The sequence below is a fragment of the Taudactylus pleione genome, unplaced genomic scaffold (genome assembly GCF_031769625.1).
Source record: "Taudactylus pleione unplaced genomic scaffold, aTauple2 ptg000012l, whole genome shotgun sequence".
In the NCBI taxonomy this organism is placed as follows: domain Eukaryota; kingdom Metazoa; phylum Chordata; class Amphibia; order Anura; family Myobatrachidae; genus Taudactylus; species Taudactylus pleione.
The window spans coordinates 17,256,515-17,282,973 of NW_028284415.1; the positions used below are offsets into that span (position 1 = coordinate 17,256,515).

Genomic DNA, 26,459 nt, shown 5'->3' on the forward strand with positions numbered 1-26,459 from the left:
GCGGCCATTTTCTCTGTGGCAGCGTGGATACTCTCAGGGAGCACGCGGACCGGTCCCCCTGTGTACCTCTCCCCTGCAGAAGGACAGTGTACACAGCGCTATAGCCCTCCCAGACACTGAATCTGGGAGGTTGATTGTAGTGGAAAGGTGCAGTGAGTATATCTTCCTGCATGGTATGTGACTTTTGCTAGTGCTGCCTGTCTGTGTCTTTTTTCTACTTACTGTCAGCCTGTACCTATCCCTTTCCTTCTCCTACAAGCCCTACAGGTGTGCGGGGGAAGGGTGTTTCTACTGACCTCACCTATATAGATCACGTATTTGTGAGGTCCGTCACATACAGTTGTGTGCTACACGGTGCCATATTGTGGGCTGTTGTTCAGCACACTGGTGAGTGCGCACGTTTTCTTCCTAAGTCATGTCTGAGGAGGAGATTGAGCACTCCGGGGCTCCAGCATTGTTCTCCTGCAGGCGCTGTTCTGCAGGAGTGGATAGGGAGGATTTGTCACAGGACGGCCTGTGCGGACGGTGCCAGGCGGTTCCTGGTACGTCTAAACCTCCCATTTCGCAGGAGCCACCATGGGCGATGTTTTCCCAGGTGCTGGTGTCCATCGCGGACCGTCTGTCGGTCCCGACTGCCGCCCCTACTAGGGCGTTGCCCCAGCCTGCCATCCCCCATTCCCCGGGTGTCCCACAATTATTGCAGACTCCCCCGGGGTCTCAGCCTGTTGGTCCCTATGCGGGGTTGCCAATGTATATTCAGTCCACCCCTGTGGCACAGCCGGCTGTGGTGCCGTTTCAGGCTCCTGTGACAGCTCCTCCACCCTGGGTGGATGCGCTTTCCCACACTGTCCAAGATTTGGCGGCAGCATCTTCGGCTTTTCAGTCGATGTTGCGCAGTGACGTGCCCTCCAGGGCGTCTAAACGCTCAGTCATGGCACAGGCTGCGCATCTTTCGGATTCTGAGGGGTTCTCGGATGATGGTGAGGTACAGGATGACTCAGCCTCAGATGCCTCAGTCCAGGAGGTAGACACTAAGTCTTCCATCAATGTGCGGGCTCTGGTTAAGGCGGTGCGGGCTATTCTTCTGATTGAGGATGAGGCACCCGCTCCCAAGTCAAGGTATCCTAGTTTTAAAAAAGCTAAGGTTACTTCTACAGCGTTCCCCTTGTCTGATCAGTTGACTGATCACATGGCGGTGGCCTGGCAGACGCCCAGTAAGCGTTTCCTGCCACAGAAACGCTTGGCGTCCAATTATCCATTCCCGGAAGCGCATTGTAAGAAATGGGAAACTCCGCCTGCAGTCGATTCCCATGTAACACGCCTCATCAGGAGTGCTACTTTGCCATTGCCGTCTATATCCTCGCTGAAGGATCCTACGGACAGGAAGGTGGAGACTTGTCTAAAGTCTATTTATTCTCTCTCAGGGGCTGTAGCCCGGCCGTCCATGGCCATCTCCTGGGTGGCCAAGGCCATTGAGGGGTGGGCCAACGCCTTGGAGGACACGTTTACGGATGAATCTCCGGACGTCCAGGGGGCGTTGTTAGGACAGATGAGAGATGCCGCCTCCTACATTGGAGAAGCATCTTTGGATGCTAGCCTGTTGACCTCTAGGGTTTCGGCGGCAGCAGTGTCTGCTCGTAGATCCTTGTGGTTGCGGTCTTGGAGAGCAGACGCGGATTCAAAGAAAGGCTTGGAGGCCTTACCTTTTAATGGGGAATTACTATTTGGTCCGGACCTGGACAAAATAGTAGATACCCTGGCAAAATCCAAGTCAGCCTTCCTCCCTTCAGCTACTACACCTGCTAAGGTCCGGAGCTCGGCGTTTCGTTCCTTTCGGGTTCAGGGCAAGGCAAAGGGTCAGTCCTTCCCGAGGCAGTCCGCACCCAAGACCGCAAGCAAGCCTGGAGTGCTAGGCGCCCTTCTTCCAAGCCAGAAGATAAGCCTTCTGCGTGATGGGACGGGCCTCCCTCTGGGGGACCCCAGAGTGGGAGGCCGACTTCTTCAATTCGCCCAGTGCTGGCACAATACCACCACGGATGCCTGGGTGCGAGAAGTGGTCTCCCAGGGGTACGCCCTGTCTTTTCGGCACAGGCCGCCTTGCCAGTTTTTTTGCACAAGTCCTTCTCAGGACAAAACCAAGGCCTTGCAGGTTCAGGAAGCCATAGAGGCCTTGCTGACGGCGGGGGTCATTATACCCGTACCACAGTCTCAACGTGGGATGGGGTATTACTCTACGCTGTTTCTGGTGCAGAAACCCAATGGCTCTCATCGCCCCATCCTCAATTTGAAGTCCCTGAACAGGTTTCTCAGGGTTCCCAAATTCAGGATGGAAACTTTGCGTTCCATCATACTGGCGATGGAACCGGGGGATTATATGGTCTCCCTGGATATCCAGGACGCCTACCTCCATGTGCCTATAGCAACATCGCACCAACGGTTTCTGCGGTTTGCTATTCTCCACAACCACTACCAATTCAGGGCTCTACCCTTTGGTCTCTCCACGGCACCAAGGGTATTTACCAAGGTGATGGCGGTCATGGCGGCTCACCTTCGGAGCCAGGGGATACGGTTGCTACCGTATCTAGACGACCTCCTCTTGCTGGCAAGCTCCCCGGAGGTACTGATCCAGCATCTCCACCTGACGGTCGCTTGTCTACAGGCGCACGGCTGGTTGATCAACTGGAAGAAATCCTCCCTCATCCCATCACAACGGATGGTTCATTTGGGGGCCCTGCTGGACTCTCGTCAGCAACGGATTTTTCTGACTCCAGAGAAGGTCTCCTCCTTACAGCTGCAGATTCACAGTTGTCTGAGCAGTGGCAGAGTGTCGGTGCACTCAGCGATGAGAGTTTTGGGGTCCATGGTGTCGGCATTCGACATGGTGGAGTTTGCCCAGTTCCATTCCAGGCCCCTGCAGGGGCTGATTCTTTCAGAATGGAACGGATTGCCACACAGGATCCGCTCTCAGATGCTGGTGTTGTCCTCGGAGGTGCGTCTGGCCCTAGCCTGGTGGCTGCAGACAGCGCATCTCCTGGAGGGGCGCCCCTTTTGGATCCCGGAATGGGTTCTGCTCACGACAGATGCCAGTCTCCGGGGTTGGGGGGCGGTGACAGGCTCCTTGTCACTTCAGGGTCGTTGGTCGGCGGAGGAAGCGATTCTTCCCATCAACATCCTGGAACTGCGGGCAGTACACAGAGCCCTGCAGTCGTCCGGCACCGCTCTTCACGGAAGGGCCGTTCAGGTGCAGTCAGACAACGCCACCATGGTGGCGTACATCAATCACCAGGGAGGGACTCGCAGTCGAGCTGCGATGTCGGAGGTGTCCCGCGTCCTGGCTTGGGCGGAGCGCTATCTTCCAGCTCTCTCGGCAGTTTTCATCCCAGGAGTCCTCAATTGGGAGGCAGACTTCCTCAGCCGTTACGATGTGCATCCCGGGAAATGGTCGCTTCATCCAGAGGTATTCCAACTACTCGTGGACAAGTGGGGGCTGCCAGAGCTGGACCTGATGGCGTCCCGTTACAATCACAAGCTGCCTGTGTACGGGTCAAGGACAAGGGACGCAGGCGCAAGTCTGATAGACGCGCTGTCGGTGAAATGGCTGTTTCAACTGGCTTACTTGTTCCCTCCGATATCTCTGCTGCCTCGGGTCCTGCGCAAGTTCAAACAGGACGGAGGCACACTGATCCTGGTGGCCCCAGCGTGGCCCAGAAGGCCGTGGTACTCCGATCTGCGGAGCCTGTCCATCGACGCTCCGTACCTCCTACCTCAACGGCGGGACCTGTTGTCTCAGGGGCCCTGTCTTCACCCGGATCTGGGTCGACTATCTTTGACGGCGTGGCTCTTGAGACAGCCGTCCTGAGGTCTCGGGGCTTTTCTAGCTCCGTTATTACCACCATGCTGAGGGAGCGCAAGCCTGCTTCCGCGAGGATCTATCACAGAGTGTGGCACACTTACTTTCAGTGGTGCGAGGCCAGAAACTATGATCCCCAGGTGTTCCGAGTTTCGCGTATTCTGGCTTTCCTTCAGTCCGGTTTGGACTTAGGATTACGTCTTTCTTCACTGAAGGTACACGTGTCTGGTCTGTCGGTGTGGTTCCAGCGCAGGATCGCTGCTATGCCGGACGTACACACCTTTTTCCAGGGTGTTTTGAGAATCCAGCCTCCCTTTGTGCCACCTGTGGCCCCGTGGGATTTGGCGGTGGTTCTTAGGGCCTTACAGGGTCCTCCTTTTGAGCCCTTGGAGTCAGTGGAGCTCAAGTGGCTAACTTTTAAAACTGTTTTCCTCTTGGCAATTGCTTCTGCCAGGAGGGTTTCAGATTTGGGGGCGCTTTCTTGTCGTCCCCCTTTTCTGATTTTTCATCAGGACAGAGCGGTGCTTCGCACTCGTCCTGATTTCCTGCCTAAGGTGGTTTCCAGGTTCCACATTAATCAGGAAATTGTTGTACCAGCCTTTCAGTCACCTGATCTTTCGGCTGGGGAGACTTCCTTAGACGTTGTAAGGGCACTCCAGGTTTATGTGGACCGGACTAGTTCTGTGAGGAAGTCGGATTCTTTGTTTATCCTCTTTGGTTTTCACAAGAGGGGTTGGCCTGCCAACAAACAGACTCTAGCCCGTTGGCTTCGTTCTGTTATTATTGAGGCTTATATGCAGGAGGGTTTACCTGTTCCAGCCTCTGTTAAGGCTCATTCCACTCGGTCCGTGGGCCCTTCTTGGGCTGCTAGCCGTGGCGCCTCTGCTGTTCAGCTCTGTAAGGCAGCCACCTGGTCTTCCATTCAGACCTTTTTGAGGTTCTATGCGTTTGACACCTTTGCCTCTCAGGATGCATCCTTTGGGCGCCGGGTTCTCCTATCAGCACAGGAGCGTCCCCGCCCTTAGTTGGACTGCTTTGGGACATCCCCAAGATCACCCTGTGGACCCCTATGGACCCTGAAGTAGAAAACAAGAGATATGGTAAGAACTTACCTTTGTTATCTCTGTTTCTACGAAGTCCATAGGGTCCACAGGGCACCCGCCCTGACGCACCTGGCTTCATATGGGCTCTGTGACTGGTCACCGGTTTTCCGTCTCCCATTTCTGTGAGTATGGTTCTTGTGTGTTCCAGTCTTCCTTCTCTCTGTTTCGTCTCCTCCTCCGGCCTGGGCTGCTTACCAACTGAGGTGCCTGTGGCTCGGGGGCGGGGTATAGGGGAGGTTGGACCCAAGTGCATCCTGGGAGCAGCTGAAAGCTTTAACTCCGTGGTGCCCGAGGATCCAGGATCCAGCTATACCCCAAGGTCACCCTGTGGACCCTATGGACTTCGTAGAAACAGAGATAACAAAGGTAAGTTCTTACCATATCTCTTGTTTTCTTTAGTTGTGGAACTACAAGTGCCAGTGGGCCCGTAATGTCCCGCATGCTGGTATTTGTGGTTCTCCAAATACCAGCATGCAGGGGAGGCTTGCTGGTACTTGTGGTTCTACAAATAAAGACAATATGGTAAATTTAATTTTACACTTTCACTTTACACTATCAACCCGGCACCCACCGCCCTAGGGTGCCGGGGATAGCCCCGGGCTATCAGTCTAGGCCTGGGGTGCCCTGGAGAGGGGTACCACTTTATTGGGGGGGGTACCCAACTCCCCAGGGATCCCCGGCCTGGACTGACTAGCAGTCAGGGATAATGCTTTGGCCGGGGAAACCGGTGAAAGGTTTTCCCTGGCTGTGGCATTATCCCCCTGCTAGAAAGAGTTCGGTGCTGGTTCAGGAATTTTCAGGGGACCCCTACTCGTTTTGTCCCCTGATTTTCCAGAACCAGGACCAGCTCAACAAAGCCCTGTGCTGGTTCTTAATATACAGGGGCCCCCTACGCATTTTGGCCCATGTATTTTTAGAACCAGAACAGGCTTTATAAAGCAGGGGCTGGTTATGCTTTTGGGGAGGGGGTGCACGTTTTTGTTTTTTTAACACACACAGAAGCCATCACGGATCTCACTGATCTGTGATGGCTTCTCTAAAACTCGCACCTTTTAATGCTACTCGCATTAAAAGGTGTCAGTTTACATAGTCCTAAACTCGCCTGCCCTCGCAAATGCAGTAGCCTCGAGCTGAAAAGTTCGCAGGCTATTGAATTTGCGAGTTTCAGTACAAACTCGCACTTTCTAAAAGTGCGAGAAAGTGCGAGTTTGTACTGTTACTAAAACTGACTACCTATTACATTTGGCCCATGGTCTTTGTTTTTTCCCAAATAAATCACCTAACAGCTCCCTTTTTTAAAATTTTGTATTTAACTATATTTCAGTTTTGCTTTATTTATTGCCCTTAATGTACATTTGATTTTGTAGTTATTGGTCAGGATTAGTTTCCTAGAAGTCTCAATTTCCTGACCTACCCATATCATCAATGTATGCCAGCAAGAACCAATGATGTCTAACAGCCTGAACCTGGTAGCATTGGCGTATCTATAATGGTTGCAGAGTGCCCTTGAGTCCATAATTATATTTACCTCTCCGGAGTCCTGCGTCGATCGACACTGCAGTACTGTACAGCAGAAATCATTGAGAAAATGGTGCTGCGGTAATTTTCCCTTGTGTTTTGCATAATAGAAAAGTCCCCTGGTACGTGGCACGGGTGCCATGTTCCCAGAGACCTGCAAATGGCATGCACATTAGACTCTGGCACAAAGGCAGGGTCTACTGCACTGTCAGAGAGGTGGGGGCCCGCTTGGTGCCTACATGGGCCCCATCCTCTCTTAAATTGCCTCTGCCTGGTAGGTAGGAACATTTTGCATGTCAGTTGCCACTACCCGTTCTTGTCAGAAAAATATCATTGCTAAAATGGGAAGGAGCACACAAGAAAATGTCACTTATACTGTGCTGCCTTTTTTCTCTGAATTGTTCTCCCCGCTAAAGAGAAACATTTGTTTTTCCTGGTACACGAAATATGTTAATATTCAAATTACTCATGATGTACATGGAATATATCTCATGTGTCTGGAGTGCAGTGCCTCTGTAACATGCTGTGTTGTCTTATTATCTTACCTTTGGTATAGTGTAGCCTTTAAATTTTATGTCATTTAAGGCGGCATGAGGTAGACCGTTGGGGACAATGCTTCCATATCTCTGCACCTCGTGGATCACTGCATCAGTATAAGGCATAGAGACGCGGTGCCCAAGAGAAGGACATTTCTCAGAGCCAATAACATCATCTATCTCAGCCTGAACTTTCTCTGCAGAAAAATATAACTTTAATAAATGAGTCTGCTGCAGTAAGAGACAGATCACTAGAGAACATACCCCACCTCCATCCCATGTCATAGAATACTATTATGCTTTTAAATCCTGACAGATGGCTAGAGAACCCCCCACACCTTGTCTTAGAATACTGTTACGCTTTTAAAATCATATTTTTTTCCTTTTTTTGTAATTCTTATCATTTCTTTATTCTAGTGTGGTTTTATCTTGAAAATGTTTACTGATCAGTTATTTTCTTAATGGAGATAATTTATGGCTTAAAGTTATGAGATTTTTTTAATATAAATCAGAGATGGACAACAGATAATCTTCAACCTTAAATATAATAAAGTGAACAACCCCTTTAATATGATGACTCATTTTTCATATAAAATTGTGTAATCGTATATTTGTATGATATAACACGTTTTGTGAGCATGTGCTTTCCCTCTGTGTAAGGATGCACTATACATGCAGATTGTTCATATCAGTCATGTAATGACGTGAAATCATACCAGTGGGCAATCTGCAAGTTTTCACATGCTTCACATACTACTCTGACAGTTCTCTGTTAAATAGTGTATACAGTGTCTGCAGAACACCCCATCACCAACTACCTTATCAGGCACTGGTCCTCAGCTCCCACGTCTGTGGATTTTCCATTCCCGCCCCCGCAACTCCAATTACCATACACCTTGTCTTTGTCCCTTTCCATAATCTCTGTATTACAGTCGTCCCATATAGTGGTTTAACTAGTGGCTTTAACTGTCCTGCCTTTTCTGCATTTATGCTGATTGTGGGACAAACATTATATTGTACATTGCTGGTGTAAGAAAATGTAATGACAATACGCTGCTTATACAGATGTGTCCACATACATCTTACTTCCTTGCACGTTAAACAGCTCTTCTAGATGCACCATGTCGTGGCGTGATTCGGTAGCACCGTGCTTCCTTTTGTGTGACTTTTCACTTTCAAATGTACCTTATTCGCACAGCTATGCGAACAGGACACACAAACAGTTTCTGTTGATTAAAATTATATGCGGCATGACTATATTCTGTGGGTGCATCTGCATTCAAAATGCTATATTACAGTGTCAGCGGCTGTGACACTGTAACGTAGCCTTTCGCAATCAGATACAGCTTCAGATACAGCTATGTAAACAGGACGCACAAGCAGCTTCTGCTGATTAAAATGATATGCAGCATGCCTATGTTCTGTGTGTGACTGCGGGTGTATCTGCATTCAAACTGCTACATTACAGTGTCAGCGGCTGTGACATTGTAATGTAGCATTTCGCAATCAGATACAGCCTCAGTCACACACAGAATATAGGCATGCTGCATATCATTTTGTGCGTCTTATTTGCATAGTTGTGCGAATAAGACGCATTTCAAGGTAAAATGTTGCACAGCACTCACACGTTATGTTTAACGCGACATGTAGTACACGGAGGTAATATGTATGTGGACACATCTGAATAACTTACTCCAAATACATACATATTATCATTGGCCTTTACTGTGATAAGAAAGAATTTCTTACTCTGGATTTCTGGATATTCCATCATAAATTTAATGGCCCAACGAATGGTGGAGGACGTTGTCCCACTGCCAGCAATGAACAGATTGAAGGTGGTCATCGTCAGGCTCTCAATGGTAAAATGTGAACTTGGATTATCAGCCTCCTAAAGACAATATGCAACATCATTTACTGTACACATCTGCCCATATGTCATATATATACAGGTTTAGAAATAGAGGTTATAAAATAGTCTCTGGGTTAAAAAAACTGGGGTGTTTTCAGTAAGTTTGCAGCTAAATTTAAAGCCGCAATTACTTAAAAGGCAAAACCCGCTGAAAGCACACCAGCTGCTCTGGCAAATTAAAAAAGCTGTACTTTAGCTTACACTGCTGGGTTGTGCACATTTCAAGAGCCGAAGGGATCTGAGGAGATCCCTATTCACACTCAGATAGCTCCATTGGAAAGACCCTGATTACGCCATCTGAAACTGATTAGCTATCAGAAGCAAGATTAATTAATAGTACAATCGCAACGTTCCCATACATTGTCAAGGGATGGAGGTGTTCTCTGATTCTGCCATGAATGCAGGATAGATCTGCTATATCTCCTGCATTAGAGATTGTCTAATAGGAAATATAATTATTTTGAGAAAATTATGCAGAATCTGCTATTTCCACATGATTATTTGGGGCCGAAATGCTTAATAAATAGGGACTTAATAGTTTAGTTATCAAGCATCGATTATAGTACAGATTCTCTATTATTATGGTCCTGATGAAAACTCTGTGTATGGAATTGAAACGTTGACGCTGATTTACTGAGGCTCAGTGTCTTTACTTCAAATGTTCGTCTGAATGCCACCCAGACTGCTCATGAGAGAGAGAGAGAGAGAGAGAGAGAGAGAGAGAGAGAGAGAAGAAAAAAATAAAAGAATTGATCACTGGCAGCTATTCAATTAGCCCAACTTTTTACGGATTTGTGTTAGGCTGAGACCCAAACAGAAATCCCCTATAAGTATGCAGTTAACGTGTGAAAACACCCAGTTAACGCATAAGTCCGTAAACTATGAACGAGCTTTATTATTTAACACTTATTTACTGCACTTAACAACCCTTTTTCACACTCATTACAAAGGGGCTCGGGTGACAAAGGGAGACTAATTGTATAGCCACAGACGATAAAGCCAGAGTCTAACTCCCTTTTTCACCTGTGCAAAGTTAACTGGCCCATATATGTATATATTAATATATACTAGCTTTTGCCCACGGCTTCACCCACGATGAAAACACTTCTACCAACATTTTCTTTATTTGAGGTGTTCTAGTTGTATTTCTTTGCATAGGGGTCCTGCCGAGAGAGTGGCCCATGTGACCAGTAGCGCTATACAGACTGGTGGCAGCTACGCCTTCACCCACCACTCACACCAATGTCACTGTGTGCCCTGTGCACAGACTGCTATGTAGCCTATCCTATTCACCCACCACTCACACCAATGTCACTGTGTGCCCTGTGCACAGACTGCTATGTAGCCTCCTATCCTATTCAAGTAACCGTGGGCCCAAACCGCTCTCCCCCCACCCCTTACTGGCCACGTGCATGGTGCCACACCTATCTCTTGCACTATTTTTGTTATTGCTCAGCTTTGACTTGACGGATGGAGTTGAAACAAAAGTCAGGTTATTTTGAGGAGTTTCCACTACAAAATTATGCAGTTTCATGAAAATTGGTTCTTTTTGAGCCAAATTGGAACAGACAGACACAACGTTCTTATTATATTAGTTATTACTTTTTTCCCTATAATTATAGCCAATAGTTAATAAGAAAGGTTTCCAATGTATTATTTTTTTGAGAATTTACTTATTTTGACTCAAGAAGTATTGAATGCTCATAGAGACTAATTCTTTAAAATAAGTCAGATTAGGTTTAGGTAGATTTTAGAAAGCTAGGGAAGCAATTTATGCATTGAGATGTGTATGACTTTCTTATATTCCTAAGGCACCTGAAGTTAACTTTTAGGAGCTTTGGATTTAGCCAGCTTCTGTTATAAAACACATTTTCATAGTATTATGCATACTCCCCCCTACCTCCCCCAAAAGTTTCATATATTACCTCATCTATTTTATTTAAGAAGGTGTCTACAAAGTCCCGTGGACAATTGGCGTCTCGGGAGAGTATGTGATTGTCGATGAGACCTCTCAGGAACGACTGTAACATGGAACCATTCAGGAAGATCTTGTTATGCTCTCCCGGTAGCCATCTCAGGATTTCAGGGAAAGCGTTGTACAGCTGCAGCATTAGAACACACCGCCATCATTCACTTACAAAATACTAAGCAAAAAAAGATCATTGATGCCACATTAAGATACACTGTTGTCTATAAGATACAGAGTCAGATGCAGACACAGCCAGGGCTACATCTTTTGCTACAATTGCGTCTGCGTCTGCAGTGCCGCTACAAAGCCCTTCCATGGTGTACATCCTCTTTTCCCAATGTGCAAGGACTGAGACGCCCACAGTCAGCGTCTGTAGATGCTGAAATACTGCATGGTGTTGGATGCACCATCAAAACTTACACCAGCCCTAATGGCAGGTGCAGTTTCTCCATCTTAGCATGGCCACCTATGTAAGAGGTTAAGTGACTTTGTACGCAACCGCATTCAGCAGCACATCAGCGACACTCCCACAAAACGCAATATCTTTGTGCATCTTTTTAGCCACCCCGCTACCTCTCTTACATTTCTGCTATCGACAGTTCAAATCTGTACTGTCTGTAAAAAATGACAACGCATGTGTGGTGCGACTCAATCGCATGTGCAGAAAAAAACAATGGACGTCTGTGTGAATATCAGAATAACGCCAGACTCAGAATCAGACCCAAAGTATTCATTTCTATCCAAAAATTCAGAGCAGAGGCAATCTTAATGGAAAGTTTGCTGACTCTGCTTCCTGAGTATACTACCACTATCATCAAGTACGGCTTTCAGAACACTGGGGCTGACTCAGAGATGTACGTTAATTCGATGTTAACGCACATCTCTGATCTTTTAAGAACTGCACATGTACAGGAGCCGCACTGCACAAGTGCAGATCTGGGTCTGCAGATAATCGTATACAGGGCCTGATTCAGCAAGGATTTCAATTGCAAAGCTGCACGCAGGCAGGCATTTGCGATCCCAGCACTGCAACGGAGGCCGCAGGCTGGCATCACCATTGCGACCATCTATGGTCGCAATGGTGGACGACGCCGGGCCTCCAGCCAGCTAAGTAAGCCTCAGCCTACTCAGGCTGGCCGGCTTGCAAGCCCAGGACATGCAGATCCTGTGGTTGCCACTCCCAGAAAACGGGACAGACACCCCCCTGTTTCCGGGAACACCGGCCTCCTCCGCACTGTCCCGTAAATGCCAATTCAGCAGAGACACGCGAAGATTTCCGATAATCAGGTATCTGTGATCAGCAGTGCACGCAGGAATCAGCCCCACAGAGTGAAAACCCCAGCCAAATCAATAATGGCTCATTCAAACAAATCATTAAGTTGTTAGTAAACATTTAGGCCCGTATTCAATTTGGAGCGAAAAGCCGGAATCAGCAAAAAAGTTTCGGCAATGACGTCATTTCGCCAGGCGAAAAATTATCGCCGTATTAAATTTGAAAGACTTTCCGCCTAGGCTGAAAGTCAATGCAATGTAACAGGCGAAAAAGTTTTGCCTATGAATAGCAGGCGGAAAAGAGTGCAGAATTGGGGTTTTGGGGTGCAACATTGCGGGAACCCCCGTGCAGCCTTCAGACAGTCCCCCAAAGATAAACTGCGTCAAAAAAAAAAATAAAAATAGTAACCCAAAAAATAACTTTCATTTTGGGGGCGAAAAAAAAAAATGTTGGGGGACAAAGTTAAAAACTAGCGAACTAGACTCCAGGGGGGTCCCCAAGTATGCATCAGGTGTTTTTTTTCATTGCAGGTGTTTCCGGCAGGTGGATTTTTCATGATTTTTTAAACTTTAGCAACTTTAAAATATGCTGGCCCCCATTTACAAGTACCCCAAATTTGCTGTGATAAGTTATTTTCTGCCAAAAAAAACTCCTGAATTCTATTCTTCACCACTTATACAAAAACGCAATTTAGCAGCTATTGAGCCCGTATAAAAACACCAAATACCTTCAGCAAGCCAAATCGGAGGGTACAATAGTGAACCCCCATGTCAGAGCATCTTTTGGGGGGTCTCAGGCTGATTTCCCCAAATCTGATATGACTTCCGCTTGTTTCAGTTTCGGCGGGTCCCGTTTTCGCGTACTTTCAAATTGAATACGGGGATACGCGGGGGACGCACGCAATACTTTTCCGCTTGCAAAACAGGCGAGTAGGCGAAAAGTCTGGGAGGCGGAAAAGTATCACGGGTCCGCTCAAATTGAATACGGCTCTTTGATGCATTATTGTCTTTAACCTTCATCGCTGGCGTGTTTTTGTGTACGCCGTTTTTTAGACCTTTGTATTCACAACAGCATATTGTATTTCTGGAGACAAATTTGGGAGGCAGTGACCTCTATACATGTGATTTTTTTTTTTCACTGAGGACAGGCTGAATGAAATAGGGGTTGTGTCATGATACAGTATGAGGAGGGGATTAGAGGCAAACAGAAACAGACTGACTGTTAGATAGTAGGAGGAGCAGGGTCTTCAACAGCACAGAGTAGTGATGTGAAGATCCTATTAAAAATTATGGGGTTTGACCCAAAATTTAAAATGGCTCTGATATTAAAATCCAAACACAGTGTCCTTTAAATTTCAGGGTGAAACCTGCCTAGAAGCGTCAGCTTGCAAAAGCCGTTGCTTAGAAAATGTACCTCTATGTTGACATATACATGAAATTCATGCACCCTACTTGCTCAGAATCAAGTTGATTTTGAATAGGGAATTGACTCATTGACAAATATATACGCTCATCTACAGTACGCTCACCTGAAATCCACGTCTCCCCAGAAAAGTGAGGTTTTCGCTGATCATTTCATGCAAGGTTTGGAAAGTCTTATCTTGTGTGTCAAACCTATCTCCAAACACAATGGAACATATTACATTGGAAACAGCAGCCGTCAGCTCAGGACCTGGATTGAAAGGTTTCCCTAGAAATAAAAAACAAAGCTGTAGTACAGTATGGAACATTTGCAATTATGCTCCAGTATTCACATTTTTGTACAGGTGTGTATACTTTAAAATTACAGAAATGATTTGTGGAAATTAATTTAGTGTGATGTGCAGATGCACAGATTACAGGGCCTGATTCAGCAAGGATCGGTATTCTGCTAATACACACGCTACGCAGTTGCTAATATCAGCAGTGAAATGCAAATGTTTGCAATCGCATTGCGATCACAGCCTAACATAAGGACGCCCACTTCCCCTTACTCACATCCGTATACTTGGGCAACATAGCAAAATTATTCGGTAACATCGAGTAACATCTGACCCATACGCACAGTAATGGCAGGTCAGACCTTACTCAGGTATTGCTAACTTCAGCGCACACTATGAGGCCTCAGTCAGCGTATGGCCACAAAGTGGATAATTTATACACACCCCTGCAACGGCGTTGCAATGCACTGGCACGCCTGTGTTCTCCTGTCACCACCCACAAACGGCACTTCCTGTTAATCACTGCTCTGGGTCTGCATACCCTCTGTAATCGCAGTTCGGATCGCAAATGCTAGTTTGCGCAATGCGATGCATGGGCAGTGCGAATTAATCGACCGATTGCGAGTGTATTAGCAACTGAGTTCCTTGCTGAACCAGACCCACAGTCTATTATGATAGCCTGCTCACCTCTATAGGGTCAAGCCGGCCCTAAATTATGTCTCTGTCTGAGCATTGTTAAACCATTGAAAATTGTAAATACTTTACCATTTCTTGCCTTGAAGATTTCCACCAGAAAATTGGCCTCCTCGGTCACTCTTTCTTCAATGCTCCTTTTCCCCATCCCAAAATCTCGTAAGGTGGTCAAGGAGAACCTTCTTTGCTGATACCAGTGAGGTCCATTAGTGAACACCAGTCCTAAAATATAGTACAGTCTTTAGATTACCAGTATTATTAGACAATAGAAAATAGGGAGATGCAGAAGGATTAGATGCACTGCACATTGTTCTGTCTTTATAACTCAACTGATATACGTATTTATCTCACCAACACATATTAATCTCTAAAGTCATATGCAGTACTATATTTTGTCAATGTCAGGTGCTGAGAACAGCTAAAGTGGGCCTTATTCAGAGGAGGATGCAGTGTCAATGCCGCTCACAAGTGGCCAATGTTTTGAGTCTGTGCATGAATCCAAGCTGCACTATGTATGCATCCCGATGGTTACCGTTGGGAGAAGCAGAACTTTTTTGGGCGCAATTCTCCTGGTAGCTTGCCAGACGCAAGCATGTTGCGGGTGTGTCGTGGCCAGCGACTGTGTCTTTTGCACTGACACGGGTGGCCATGATCAGATGTGCATTATGCACCTCCATAGGGCTTGTGCAATAGCTGACAGTGCAAATATCTGATGGTGCGACCGATGGCATGTCTTGGTACACACAGCAGCGTATTAGCGCCGCAGTCGTTGAGCATCTCAGTAGAAAGCCCAAAGGCTGCGGCATCAGTATAAAGACAGTCTCACTGCGTAAAAATATGCAGTTGCAGCTGCAATAGCGGGTGAGAGATCAGGGGTGAAGATGGAGATAGACATGGAGACAGAGAAAGTGCATTTAGGCAGATAAGAAGTGAACCAAAAGCTTGTGGTACCATGGAGGCCAATGGAGTGGAGGACCTGCAGGAGAATGGTGTGGTCGATAGTGTAGAACGCAGCAGTGAGGTTGAGAAGATTGTGGAACAAGTATAGGCCCTTAGATTTTGCAGTGAGAATATCATTGTTGACCTTGGCGAAGGCAGATCCGTATAGTTTCCATATAGTGGCAGGATTAGAAGGAATGGGACTGAAATGCCGGCGGCTGTTCAAATTCCGACAGCGGATGCCCGACAGGATCAAGATCCCGACAGAGGCAGGCAAGTACCCTAACCTCCCCTGTCCCCCCTAACCCTCCCTTAGTGGTGCCTAACCACAACCTCCCCCCCTAGTGCCTAACCCTAACTTACCCCCTGGGGTGCCTGACCCTAACCCCCCCCTTACCGCTCCCTAAACCTAACCCTCCCAGGGGGGGTTCCTAACCCTAACCTCTCCCTGGGGGTGCCTGACCCTAATCTCCCCCCAAAAAAAACCTAACCCTAACCCCGCCAGACTTCCTAACCCTCCACCCCTCCCTCCCCCCCTCACGGCTAATGCTAAGGGCGACCCGGACTTACCTTCATTTGGGTTGTCGCGCTCGGCGTACCGTCGTTGGGATTGTGACCGGCGGCCGCATCCCGATTGGAAACCGGACTAGAGTGGATCCTGGAAAGAAAGGGTGGAATGGAAGGAGTGGAGTGGTTTCCCCCCTGATTTTCCATGACCAGAACAAGTTGAAAGGTCCAGGGCTGGTTATAAACTCAGGGGGTGCTCCACACCGTTGTTGTTTTTTTTTTTTATTGTTAACTATTTCAGTGCTTTTAACACGAGGAAGCACTGCACAGATCATAGTGATCTGTGCAGTGCTTCTTCTTGGGCAGGTATGCCTTCGTGTTTTAGGTTATATTTGCCTAAAACAAAAGACCAAAACCGACAGCATTTAAACCTGCAAAATCAGACTGACATCGATGGGCAGGGCCGTTTCTAGGGGCAGGCGACCCGTGCAATCGCACGGGGCGCGCTGCCTCCTACCCCTGCTGCAGAAACAGCATGTTAACTGCCGGGCGCCCGCTGAGATTCAGTTACCAGCGGGCGCCCGGCAGAGCAGCCGGAGATGGAGACGGAGGCTCCGGCTCCCACAATGTGCACTATGGGGGGACGTCATGACGTCTTTCCCATAGTGCAAAGAGAGGAGCAGCCGAGCGGAGCGGACGCCAGAGCGGGGCTGAAGGTAAGTATTACTGTTTGGGTTTTTTTGTGTGTGTGCAGGCAGCCTGGACAATACTTGGGGGGAGGCACTACCACTGGGGGCACCCGGGCACTACTACTAGGGGCACTTCTGCTGGGGGAGCCACCACTACTTGGGGCACCTGGGCACAGCTACTAGGGACATTACTCTGGGGGCAATTCTACTGGGGGAGACACTACTACTGGGGGCAACCGGGCACTACTACTAGGGACATTATAAGGGGGGCACTTCTACTGGCGGAGGCACTACCACTGGGGGCACCCGGGCACTACTACTGGGGACATTACTCTGGGGGCACTTCTGCTGGGGGAGACACCACTACTGGGGGCACCCGGGCACTACTACTGGGGACATTACTCGGGGGGCACTTCTACTGGGGTTATTGCTTAGGAGGCACCACTACTGGGTGCACTACTCAGGGGCCAGGGGCACTTCTACTGGGGGCACTACTACTTGGGGCTTTTCTACTTGGGGCACTACTACAAAGGGAGCATTACTATTGGGGGCACTAATACAGGGGCATTAATACTGGGGAATTTATAAAGGGGACACTACTACAGGGGGCATTACTATTGGGGGCAATACAACTGGGGACACTACTACTGGGGCACTACAACAGGGACCATTACTATTGGGGGCATTACTGATGGGGGCATGACTACAGGGGGCACTACTAATGGGGGCTCTGCATAAGTTACACCACCACTGTGGGCACTGCATAAGGGGCATAAATACAGGGGACACTGCATATGGGGACAACTACAGGGGGCACTGTATAATGGGCACTTTTGCCTGAGAGCCAGTGGGGGGGGAAGCCTAAGACCTGTCGGGCTGGAATGGTAAGGGAGGGGGCTGGAATGAAGTGTGTATTATGTGAATCATGTTTTTTCAATGTGTTTTATGTGGTTCTGGATTTAATAATGTATTTGAGGTGGATGTGGTTTTAAAACGTAGTTTATGTGCCTCTGGCTTTTCCAATATATTTTATGTGGAAGTGGTTTGTTGCAGTGTATTTTATGTGGATCTGGCTGGGCTCGCTCCCAACGCGACTAAAACCGGGTGTGATGCAAGGTCATACTTCTGCAAATGTTACACCAAAGGCATGCACACAGAAATGCGGCGTGGGCTTGTGACAGCTAGGCCACACCCCATTTTTTGTGCGCGCGCCTCCGCATGTTGTCTATCTTTTGTTTAGCTACATATATTTTTCAGCGCTTTGCCTCTGACAGGTTAGACACCCCTGTACTCAGTAGTCACGGTGGCTGTCATTCTGTGGTCTTTCTAGATCACGCTTCCTTACTGTGATACCACGCCCCCTCACAATGACACCACGCCCACTCCACAATATTACTGCTTCGAGGGGGGGGGCGCATTTTGACTGCTCGCACTGGGAGCCTCAGACCCTAGAAACTGCCCTGTCGACGGGTACAACTGAAGTTCAACACTCACGGATTATAATAAATATGCGAATGGTATATGACAGCCTTTTGTGATTCACAATTTATATACCTTTTCTTCTGGCAATCCTTTCGAATACTGGCAGAACTGCTCTCCCACTGAAGTCGTCTGCCTGTCCAATCAGGGCCTCCTTCAATGTGTCATAGCTGTACAAAACCACTGTTGGTTTCCATCCAAAGTAAATTGTGTAGACATTTCCGTACTTTTCCCCAAGCTGGCACACAGAGCAGAAAACATATTGTCAGATATCAACTGCCAGGAAGCTGGTTACAGCCTTACTACTATTAATATAAAGTAAACACACACACACCTGTTAGTAAAACACAATGGATGTTTGTTCCAAGTTGCAATAGTGGCACTAAAGGTTAAATTATTAATAGTGAGAGTAAAAAGAGATCCTGTATACCACCCGTGGTTAGTATACTGAGTTACTGATGCTATGATTGTGTATGGAAGCTGATGGCTAACATAGCAATAGTCAGCTCCTGTCAGACTGGGAGTGTGATACTGGACTATGGGCCTGAATCAGTTTGTACACAAACCTGATGGTTTGTGTACAACACCGATGGTAAGACATCTGCTCATGTGCAGGATCAGTAGTGCGCATATATAGGTCTCCTTCTGCCAGATTGCTCACAGTGCCCCCAAGCTGCAGCATGATTGACATGCTGCAGCTGCTTGGGGGCAGGATGGGGGCGGCAATGGTGAGCATTTTACAAGACGGGGGGTGTCACATACTTACCAACATTTCTGCAGGGGGCTCAAGGAGGGGGCTGCCAGGTCCATCCAGCAGGGAGGGTGGGGGCGGTTCAGGTTGACGGAGAGGGGGCGTGCCGACGCAATCGCATCATAGTGGCCCTGCCCCCCACTTTATAATGCCAATATTACTGGTATTATAAGGCAGGGGCGGGGCTAAGATGACGCAATTCAGCGCGAATCGCATCATCGCACCCCTGGACCGGCCACTTTTGCGGTGGGTGAGGGGGTTTGCGGGGTGCTGGCAGCCATTCCCGGGGGACTTGTCTAGTCTTGCAGGGTGCCGGGAGTGGCACCCGATTATCGGGAGGCTCCTGGCAGTCCCGGGAGAGTAGGCAAGTATGTGGTGTCATCGCACCCCCGGACCGCCCACTTATGCGGGGTGCCGGTGCCCAACCCGGGGGACTTGCCTAGTCTTGCGGGGTGCGGCACCGATTATCGGGAGGCTACCGGCAGTCCAGGGAGAGTAGGCAAGTATGGGGTGTCAACCTGATTTTGTAGGCATGCCAACAGGGTCTGCGACTTCTGATGCAGATTTCCTGGCCCCAGCAGAGTGAAAACACCAGCCATCCTGTGTAACCTGAGGGTTACTCAGATGGCCGACGGTTTCACAGATGATTTGATGCTGCTTCCTTCACAGATACAAAACTGCTGGCTGCTGTCTCTGCATGTCAGTAGATGGCAGCCATTGTGGGGACACCTCAGAGAAAATAAAAGCACAGAATGAGTGATATTATGTACAGTATTTTAGGTTCCCCATACACCTTGGCACAACACTAGTTGACACATACTAGGTTCCCTTAGTGGTAGTGTCAGCCATGAGTATTAATGTTACCTGGGGCGTGTGTGTGTGGTATTAGGGTAAATTTACTAAGATGGGAGTTCTATTAAGAAGTGATGTTGCCCATAGCAACCAATCAGATTCCAGGTATTATCTTCTAGAAGGTGCTAGATAAATGAGAAGCAGAATCTGATTGGTTGCTATGGGCAACATCACTTCTTAATAGAACCCCCATCTTAGTAAATATACCCCTTTGTGTCATGTGGTCGCTGATATTGGAGTGTATAAATGTTATGTGGAGGCTGATATGGGTACGCTATTTTATTATATATTTTCATTTATTAAATGCTTTTTGATTATCTTATTGATTATCAGTTATCTCATCAACCAATTCTGTGCCACCAACTAAATGTATAAAAGCAGACACATTGGCCCTGATTCAGAGCCGGACGCTCTGACCAGAGCGCTCACTCTGAATCAGGGCCCACCTCCATTAATATGGAGCGTCCTCCTGGACGCTCGTATAGCTGTGGGTCACCACCCACAGCATATACGAGCGTGCAGGATGATGGTCGCGATGGTCTTGACCATCGCGACCATCGAAACTGCGAGCAAAAGCCTGCGGTTGAGTTTTTCAACCGCAAGGCCAGGAGTGATTTTGGCTCTATCAGAGCCAAAATCACTCCCACTGACATCACTAGTGATGTCAGTGGGGCCGGCTTCAGACGGTAGGCGTTCCCTTGGGAACGCCTACGTCTGGCAGGCACGCCCGTCGGGTCTCGCGCATGCGCACGACGGAGCTCCCACTATTGGTCGCACCATTGAAACTTGCACCAACCATATGGCAGATGCAGTTTTTCCGTGCAAGTACACCCTCCTACGTGAGCGATTGAATGTCTGTGTACGCACTCTCACAGACACGCCCGTGACACTCCTGTAATATGCCCATAAGACGTACCATCTCCGTGCATGCGCTAAGACATCTCCCTGTCACCGCCCAAGAACGACCACTACATTTTCAATTCAAATCTCCATGGATACATTTGAAACCACAAGTGCAACTCTTAACTCCCGCACACCGGGATGCCAACTACATGACAGTGGAATACAGAGGAATTACAACAGTGGAATACAGAAGAGAACCTCTAAACTAACAGCACATTGAACCTTGAAATGGATGGGTAGCAGAAAACCAATCCGGCTTTCAATATCATGGACACAGATTCCTGGTCTAGAATACCGGCCAACTTGCACAAGCTGAAGCTTACTCAGCTGGCTGGCGCTGTCCAACATCGCAACCAATGGTTGCAATCATGATCCCAGTTTGCGACCTCGGTCACAATGCTGTATTTGCAGATGCAACAGGAGGTGTCAGACAGCTACTGCATTTGCATTTAGCAAGGACAGAATTGCAAAGCTGATTATGAGCGGCTTTGCAATTCCGTCCTCTGCTGAATCAGGCCCTTAAACCATGTTTTCCTACTTTCCAGGAATGGCAAGGAGGCCCCGAGTTTCAGTCCAAGTAAAGTGGGCGGTCCGGTGGCCCATGACGTGATTTGTTCTAAATCACGCCATCGTAGCCACGCCCACCGCTTTACAATGCCGGTAATCTTTGCATTGTATAGTGGTGGCATGGGCACCAGGGGCGGATTGGGCCGCCGGGACAGCGGGAAAGTTCCCGCTGGGCCGACCCCTAAACCCCTTTGCTGGGCTGGCCGATTCTGCTGGTTGGGCTGAGCAGGGCTGGCACTGACTGCCGGCTGCAGCACTTCCGGGGTTTACGTTTCGCTATGGAACGCAAACCTGAAGCCCCAGGCACCACAATAATTGTGCGGTGCCAGTGTCCCCTCCCTCCCTCACACACTCTCATACTGCACAGCGATGACTTCTACCTGCTGGCATACTCATCCTCCTCTGCCCACCGTCAGCTCCGTGGGATGTCGGAGCAAGGCTGCGGGAGATGAGCCAGGGGGCGGGACCATGTAGCGGGGCGGGGTGTATGCAGTGGTCAGTCGGCCTGGGATGGAAGAGTAGACAGCAGGACACACATGGCAGCCGGAGGAGCGGTGCAGGATACGGAGGCTTACTCTGGCTGTGTGTAGCAGCCATCAGGGCAGAGAAAGGGACGGCGGCCAGGAGGACCCATGAACTGAGGTGACCTACTCCTATTACTCCCTTTCTGTTGCCTGTTTTGAAATAATACTGCTCCCTGCCCCACACTACTACTACTCCCTGACTGCCCCACACTACTACTACTCCCTGACTGCCCCACACTACTACTACTCGATGACTGCCCCACACTACTACTACTCCCTTTCTGCCCCCACTACTACTACTCCCTGCCCCACACTACTAATACTCCCCGCCTGCCCCACACTACTACTACTTTCTGCCCCACACTACTACTACTTCCTGCCCCACACTACTACTCCCCACCTGCCCCAAACTACTAATACTCCCTGCCTGCCCCAAACTACTAATACTCCCCGCCTGCCCCCACACTACTACTACTCCCCACCTGCCCCACATTACTACTACTCCCCACCTGCCCCACACTACTACTACTCCCTGTCTGCCCCACTACTACTACTCCTTGCCTGCCCCACACTACTACTCCCCACCTGCTCCACACTACTTCTCCAAGCCTGCCCCGCACTACTCCTACTCCCTGCCTGTCCCCACACTACTACTCCAAGCTTACACCTGATCTGTGTTTTTATTTTTTTCCTACAGGGGCCAATGTGTTTTTTTCCTGCAGGGACCAATGTATTTTTTTTCCTGCAGTGGCCAATGTGTTTTTTTCCTGCAGGCACCAATGTGTTTTTTTCCTGCAGGGACCAATGTATTTTTTTCTGCAGGCGCCAATGTGTTTTTTTCCTGCAGGCACCAATGTGTTTTTTTCCTGCAGGGACCAATGTATTTTTTTCCTGCAGGTGCCAATGTGTTTTTTTCCTGCAGGCGCCAATGTGTTTTTTTCCTGCAGGGACCAATGTGCTTTTTTCCTGCAGGCGCCAATGTGTTTTTTTCCTGCAGGGACCAATGTGCTTTTTTCCTGCAGGCGCCAATGTGTTTTTTTCCTGCAGGGACCAATGTGCTTTTTTCCTGCAGGTGCCAATGTGTTTTTTTCCTGCAGGCGCCCATGTGTTTTTTTCCTGCAGGCGCCAATGTGTTTTTTTCCTGCAGGGACCAATGTGCTTTTTTCCTGCAGGCGCCAATGTGTTTTTTCCTGCAGGGACCAATGTGCTTTTTTCCTGCAGGAGCCAATGTGTTTTTTTCCTGCAGGGACCAATGTGTTTTTTTTCCTACAGGGGCCAATGTGCTTTTTTCCTGCAGTGGCCAATGTATTTTTTTCCTGCAGGTGCCAATGTGTTTTTTTTCTGCAGGCGCCAATGTGTTTTTTTCCTGCAGGTGCCAATGTGATTTTTTTCCTGCAGGCACCAATGTGTTTTTTTCCTGCGGGGACCGGTGTGTATTTTGTTTTTTTATTGTTGAGGCTAATGTGTTTTTATGTATTTCTCGTGGGGGCAATGTGTTGTTTTTTTCCTGTGGAGGCTAATGTGTTTTTTCCTGTGGGGGCCAAAGTGTTTTATTTTTTTTCTTGTGCATTGTTTGTCATCTGCGCAGGGGTCTGAGTTGCAGTGCGGATTTAGACACATGCACCAAGAAGTGTGTTACAGGAGGTTGTCTAAAGACTTAGGGGCCTATGTATCAAGCTGTTTGATACATAATATTATGAAAAAACTGCAGTTTCTGCATAATTTTATGTATTGTACTAAAAGCACAATGCAGGAGATTTCACAGAAATCTCCAGCAAAGTGCTAATTAGCGCTGCAGATAGCGGTCCTCATTATTATCAATGGGGACTACTACATACGTGCCGACTATCTGGCTGCCTCTTCCGGGAGGGAGCAGCCAGATCGGCATAACTTGGGGGCGTGGCCAGCAAACGGGGGTGGGGCCGGCCAGATGACAAAGGTTTGCGGGCGGGATGGGGGCGGAGCCACGCAATTGCATCATTTTGGCCCCGCCCCCGCTACTCACTGTCGATATTACAGGCAGTGTGAAGCAGGTGGCAGGGCCAAAATGACGCGATTCCGCGTGAATCGCGTCACCGCTCCCCCCCCGCTGCGGGGGTTTTACATGGCTTTGCGGGGGGGACAGGAGGGGTGGACGGCAACCGGGAGGATTGCCTGCCTTCCCGGGAGGTCGGGAGCGGCACCCGATTTTCGGGAGGCTCCCGACAAAATCGGGAGGGTAGGCAAGTATGGGCTACTATCTGACCCCTATGTACTGAACTCCAAAAAGCGATGCTATTCAGAGTTTAGCCCCGTTAGTTTATACCATCTTCAGATGGTGTAAACTACTGTAAGCCAATGGGGACTCCAGGGGCAGGAGAGAGATCTTTTGATCTCTCCCCTGCAGCCCCAGCCAGCTCTGGAAGCTTACGCTGTGCCAGCTTCCCCGGTGAAGTCTTTCACAAACGTGAATTCTTTTATAATTTGCTGGTGATACAACTTGCAGGGACACAGTGGTTACCACAACCTCTGTCCCTGCGAGCTCCCCTTGGTACATAGCGGGGATATTTTCATTACAGATGAAAATATCCCCATGCGAGTTGAACCGATAACAATCGTTGCAGTACCGCGATTATTAGTACATAGACCCCTTAGACACTGACAGTTGGCATCTCAGTACTTCCATATTCAAACGCATGGCTATACACCAGGGAAGGGCATTGTAGTGTTTATAGCCTTAAGTCACAGACGCAACTGCAGCAAAAGACACAAGGACAGAGGCTACTGTGTCCATCTCAGAATCAGACCCTATGAGAAGGGATCCCGGCCCCCTAGACAGTCCCCACCTCCTCAACAGACTCCGCACCTATAAGGGCTGCTTCCATAAATTTCCCGGGCTGGTTTTCCGTCCCAATCCACCCCTGATGGGTACCATGATGCAATAGTGCAGTCGCGCCCTCACTCTGCTCCCTATGCCGCGCTACGCCCCATATGCCGCACCTCGACCCCCACTATCCAGTGAGAGAGTTGGCAAGTATGATTTAACCTTCCTTTATGTCACTGGTTCAGGCTGATGGTGGAATGTAATGGTGTAGGGAAAGTTTTCACATTAGGACCCTTAATATCAATTGTGCATTGTTTATAAACTTTATATGTACTCCTATGGGGCTCTATTTACTACAATCCGCATATTGAATGCGGATTGTAGTGTGATATTACCGAGTGAATTCGCATTGCGAATTCAGGCAATATCACAGGGATTTACTATAAATCCCTTGCAGGGACAGAGCTTGCGATAAAGCTCTGTCCCTGCGGATCCCATCCGCACTCTAGTCGTGGTATTTTCAGAAAAAATACCACGACTAAGAGCCCGCGCATGCGCCGACCCACCGTCGCTGCAACCCCCCACCGACGCTAAGCCCCGCGATCGCGGACCCCCGCGACCCCCCCCCTCCCTTCATTACACTTACCTGCATCCTCCTGGCCTCCGGTGATCTTCTCCAGGCTTCCCGATCAGGTGATCTCCCATACTGCACTGGGGCCCGATCACCTGATGACCGGGCAGCAGTGCACTGTGGGAGACCAGCTGACCGGAGAGGAGCCATCACCGGAGGCCCGATCACCGGTCCCTGTATTCAGGTAAGTAAAAAAAAAATGTTTCAATTTTTTTTTTTTACAGCAATCAGCTTGCGGTCTGTTTAGACCACATAGCTGATTACTGGTACTGGCTCCCGCCTCTGCTCTCCCCGTTAGAGCAGAGTGGTAGCCCGGTAACCGGGGGAGACCCTGGATAACGCCACCTCCAGGTGACGTTATTATCACAGGGCTTCCCCCAGTATTTTTTTACAATTTATTTTTAGTAACTCTGGTCGGATCACATTTCCCATTACAATTATGGGAAGTGCGATCTGCTTTACTAAAAATAAGTGATACTTAGGGGTTGGAGTAGAATTTTACTAATTCTACTCCAATTGCCCTGTAATAACTACAGGTGAAACTAAAATAATGTGAAAAGGGTGTGAAAACACCCTTTTTCACTTTATTTTTAGTAAAAATAATGTTAATAAATAGAGCCCAAAGTCTCAATAGTCACCAAGGGTCCTATTTATTAACATTATTTTTACTAAAATAAAGTGAAAAGGGGTGTTTTCACACCATTTTCATATTATTTTAGTATCACATATATTTACTAAATGGCAGATGGAGTAGAATTCATAAAATTCTACTCCAAACCCTAATTATCACATATTTTTAGTAAGCAGATCGCATTTCCCATAATTGTAATGGAAAATGTGATCTGGCCAGTTTTACTAGAAATAAAATGTGAAAAAATACCGGGGTAAGCCCTGTGATAATAACGCCACCTGGAGATGGCGTTATCCAGGGTTTCCCCCGAGTCCTGCTCTGCTCTAACAGGCAGAGCGGAGCCGGGCCCCAGTGATCAGCTGTGTAGTCTAAATAGAAATCGCGAGGTAGGCAGCGCAGACACATTCTCCCTGGGATTTATCGCAAGCTCTGTCCCTGCAATGGATTTTGTACATATTCCTGTGATATTCCCTAAATTTGCAATTCATTTTAAATGCAGATTGTAGTAAATATGGTCCCAAATCTCAACAGGAGATATGCAGCATGTATGTACAGACAACAAATCTGCAAGATCATATGAACATGGGCTACAATCTTTAAGAGTGTTAATCCTTGTTAAATCCACAACAT

General features: G+C 48.3%; 1 protein-coding gene across 1 annotated transcript in view; it reads right to left on the reverse strand.

Annotated features, from left to right (window-relative positions):
- The window catches only part of LOC148542496 (cytochrome P450 2H2-like), a 46,006-nt gene that overhangs the window by 14,128 nt on the left and 5,419 nt on the right, over window positions 1-26,459 (reverse strand). The window contains exons 2-7 of the mRNA XM_088468680.1: window positions 18,243-18,405; window positions 14,626-14,775; window positions 13,690-13,850; window positions 10,845-11,021; window positions 8,757-8,898; window positions 7,017-7,204 (exon numbers count right to left, since the gene is read on the reverse strand). Of these exons, the coding sequence (XP_088324806.1) occupies window positions 7,017-7,204; window positions 8,757-8,898; window positions 10,845-11,021; window positions 13,690-13,850; window positions 14,626-14,775; window positions 18,243-18,405 (981 nt within the window). The remainder of the gene's footprint in view (window positions 1-7,016; window positions 7,205-8,756; window positions 8,899-10,844; window positions 11,022-13,689; window positions 13,851-14,625; window positions 14,776-18,242; window positions 18,406-26,459) is intronic.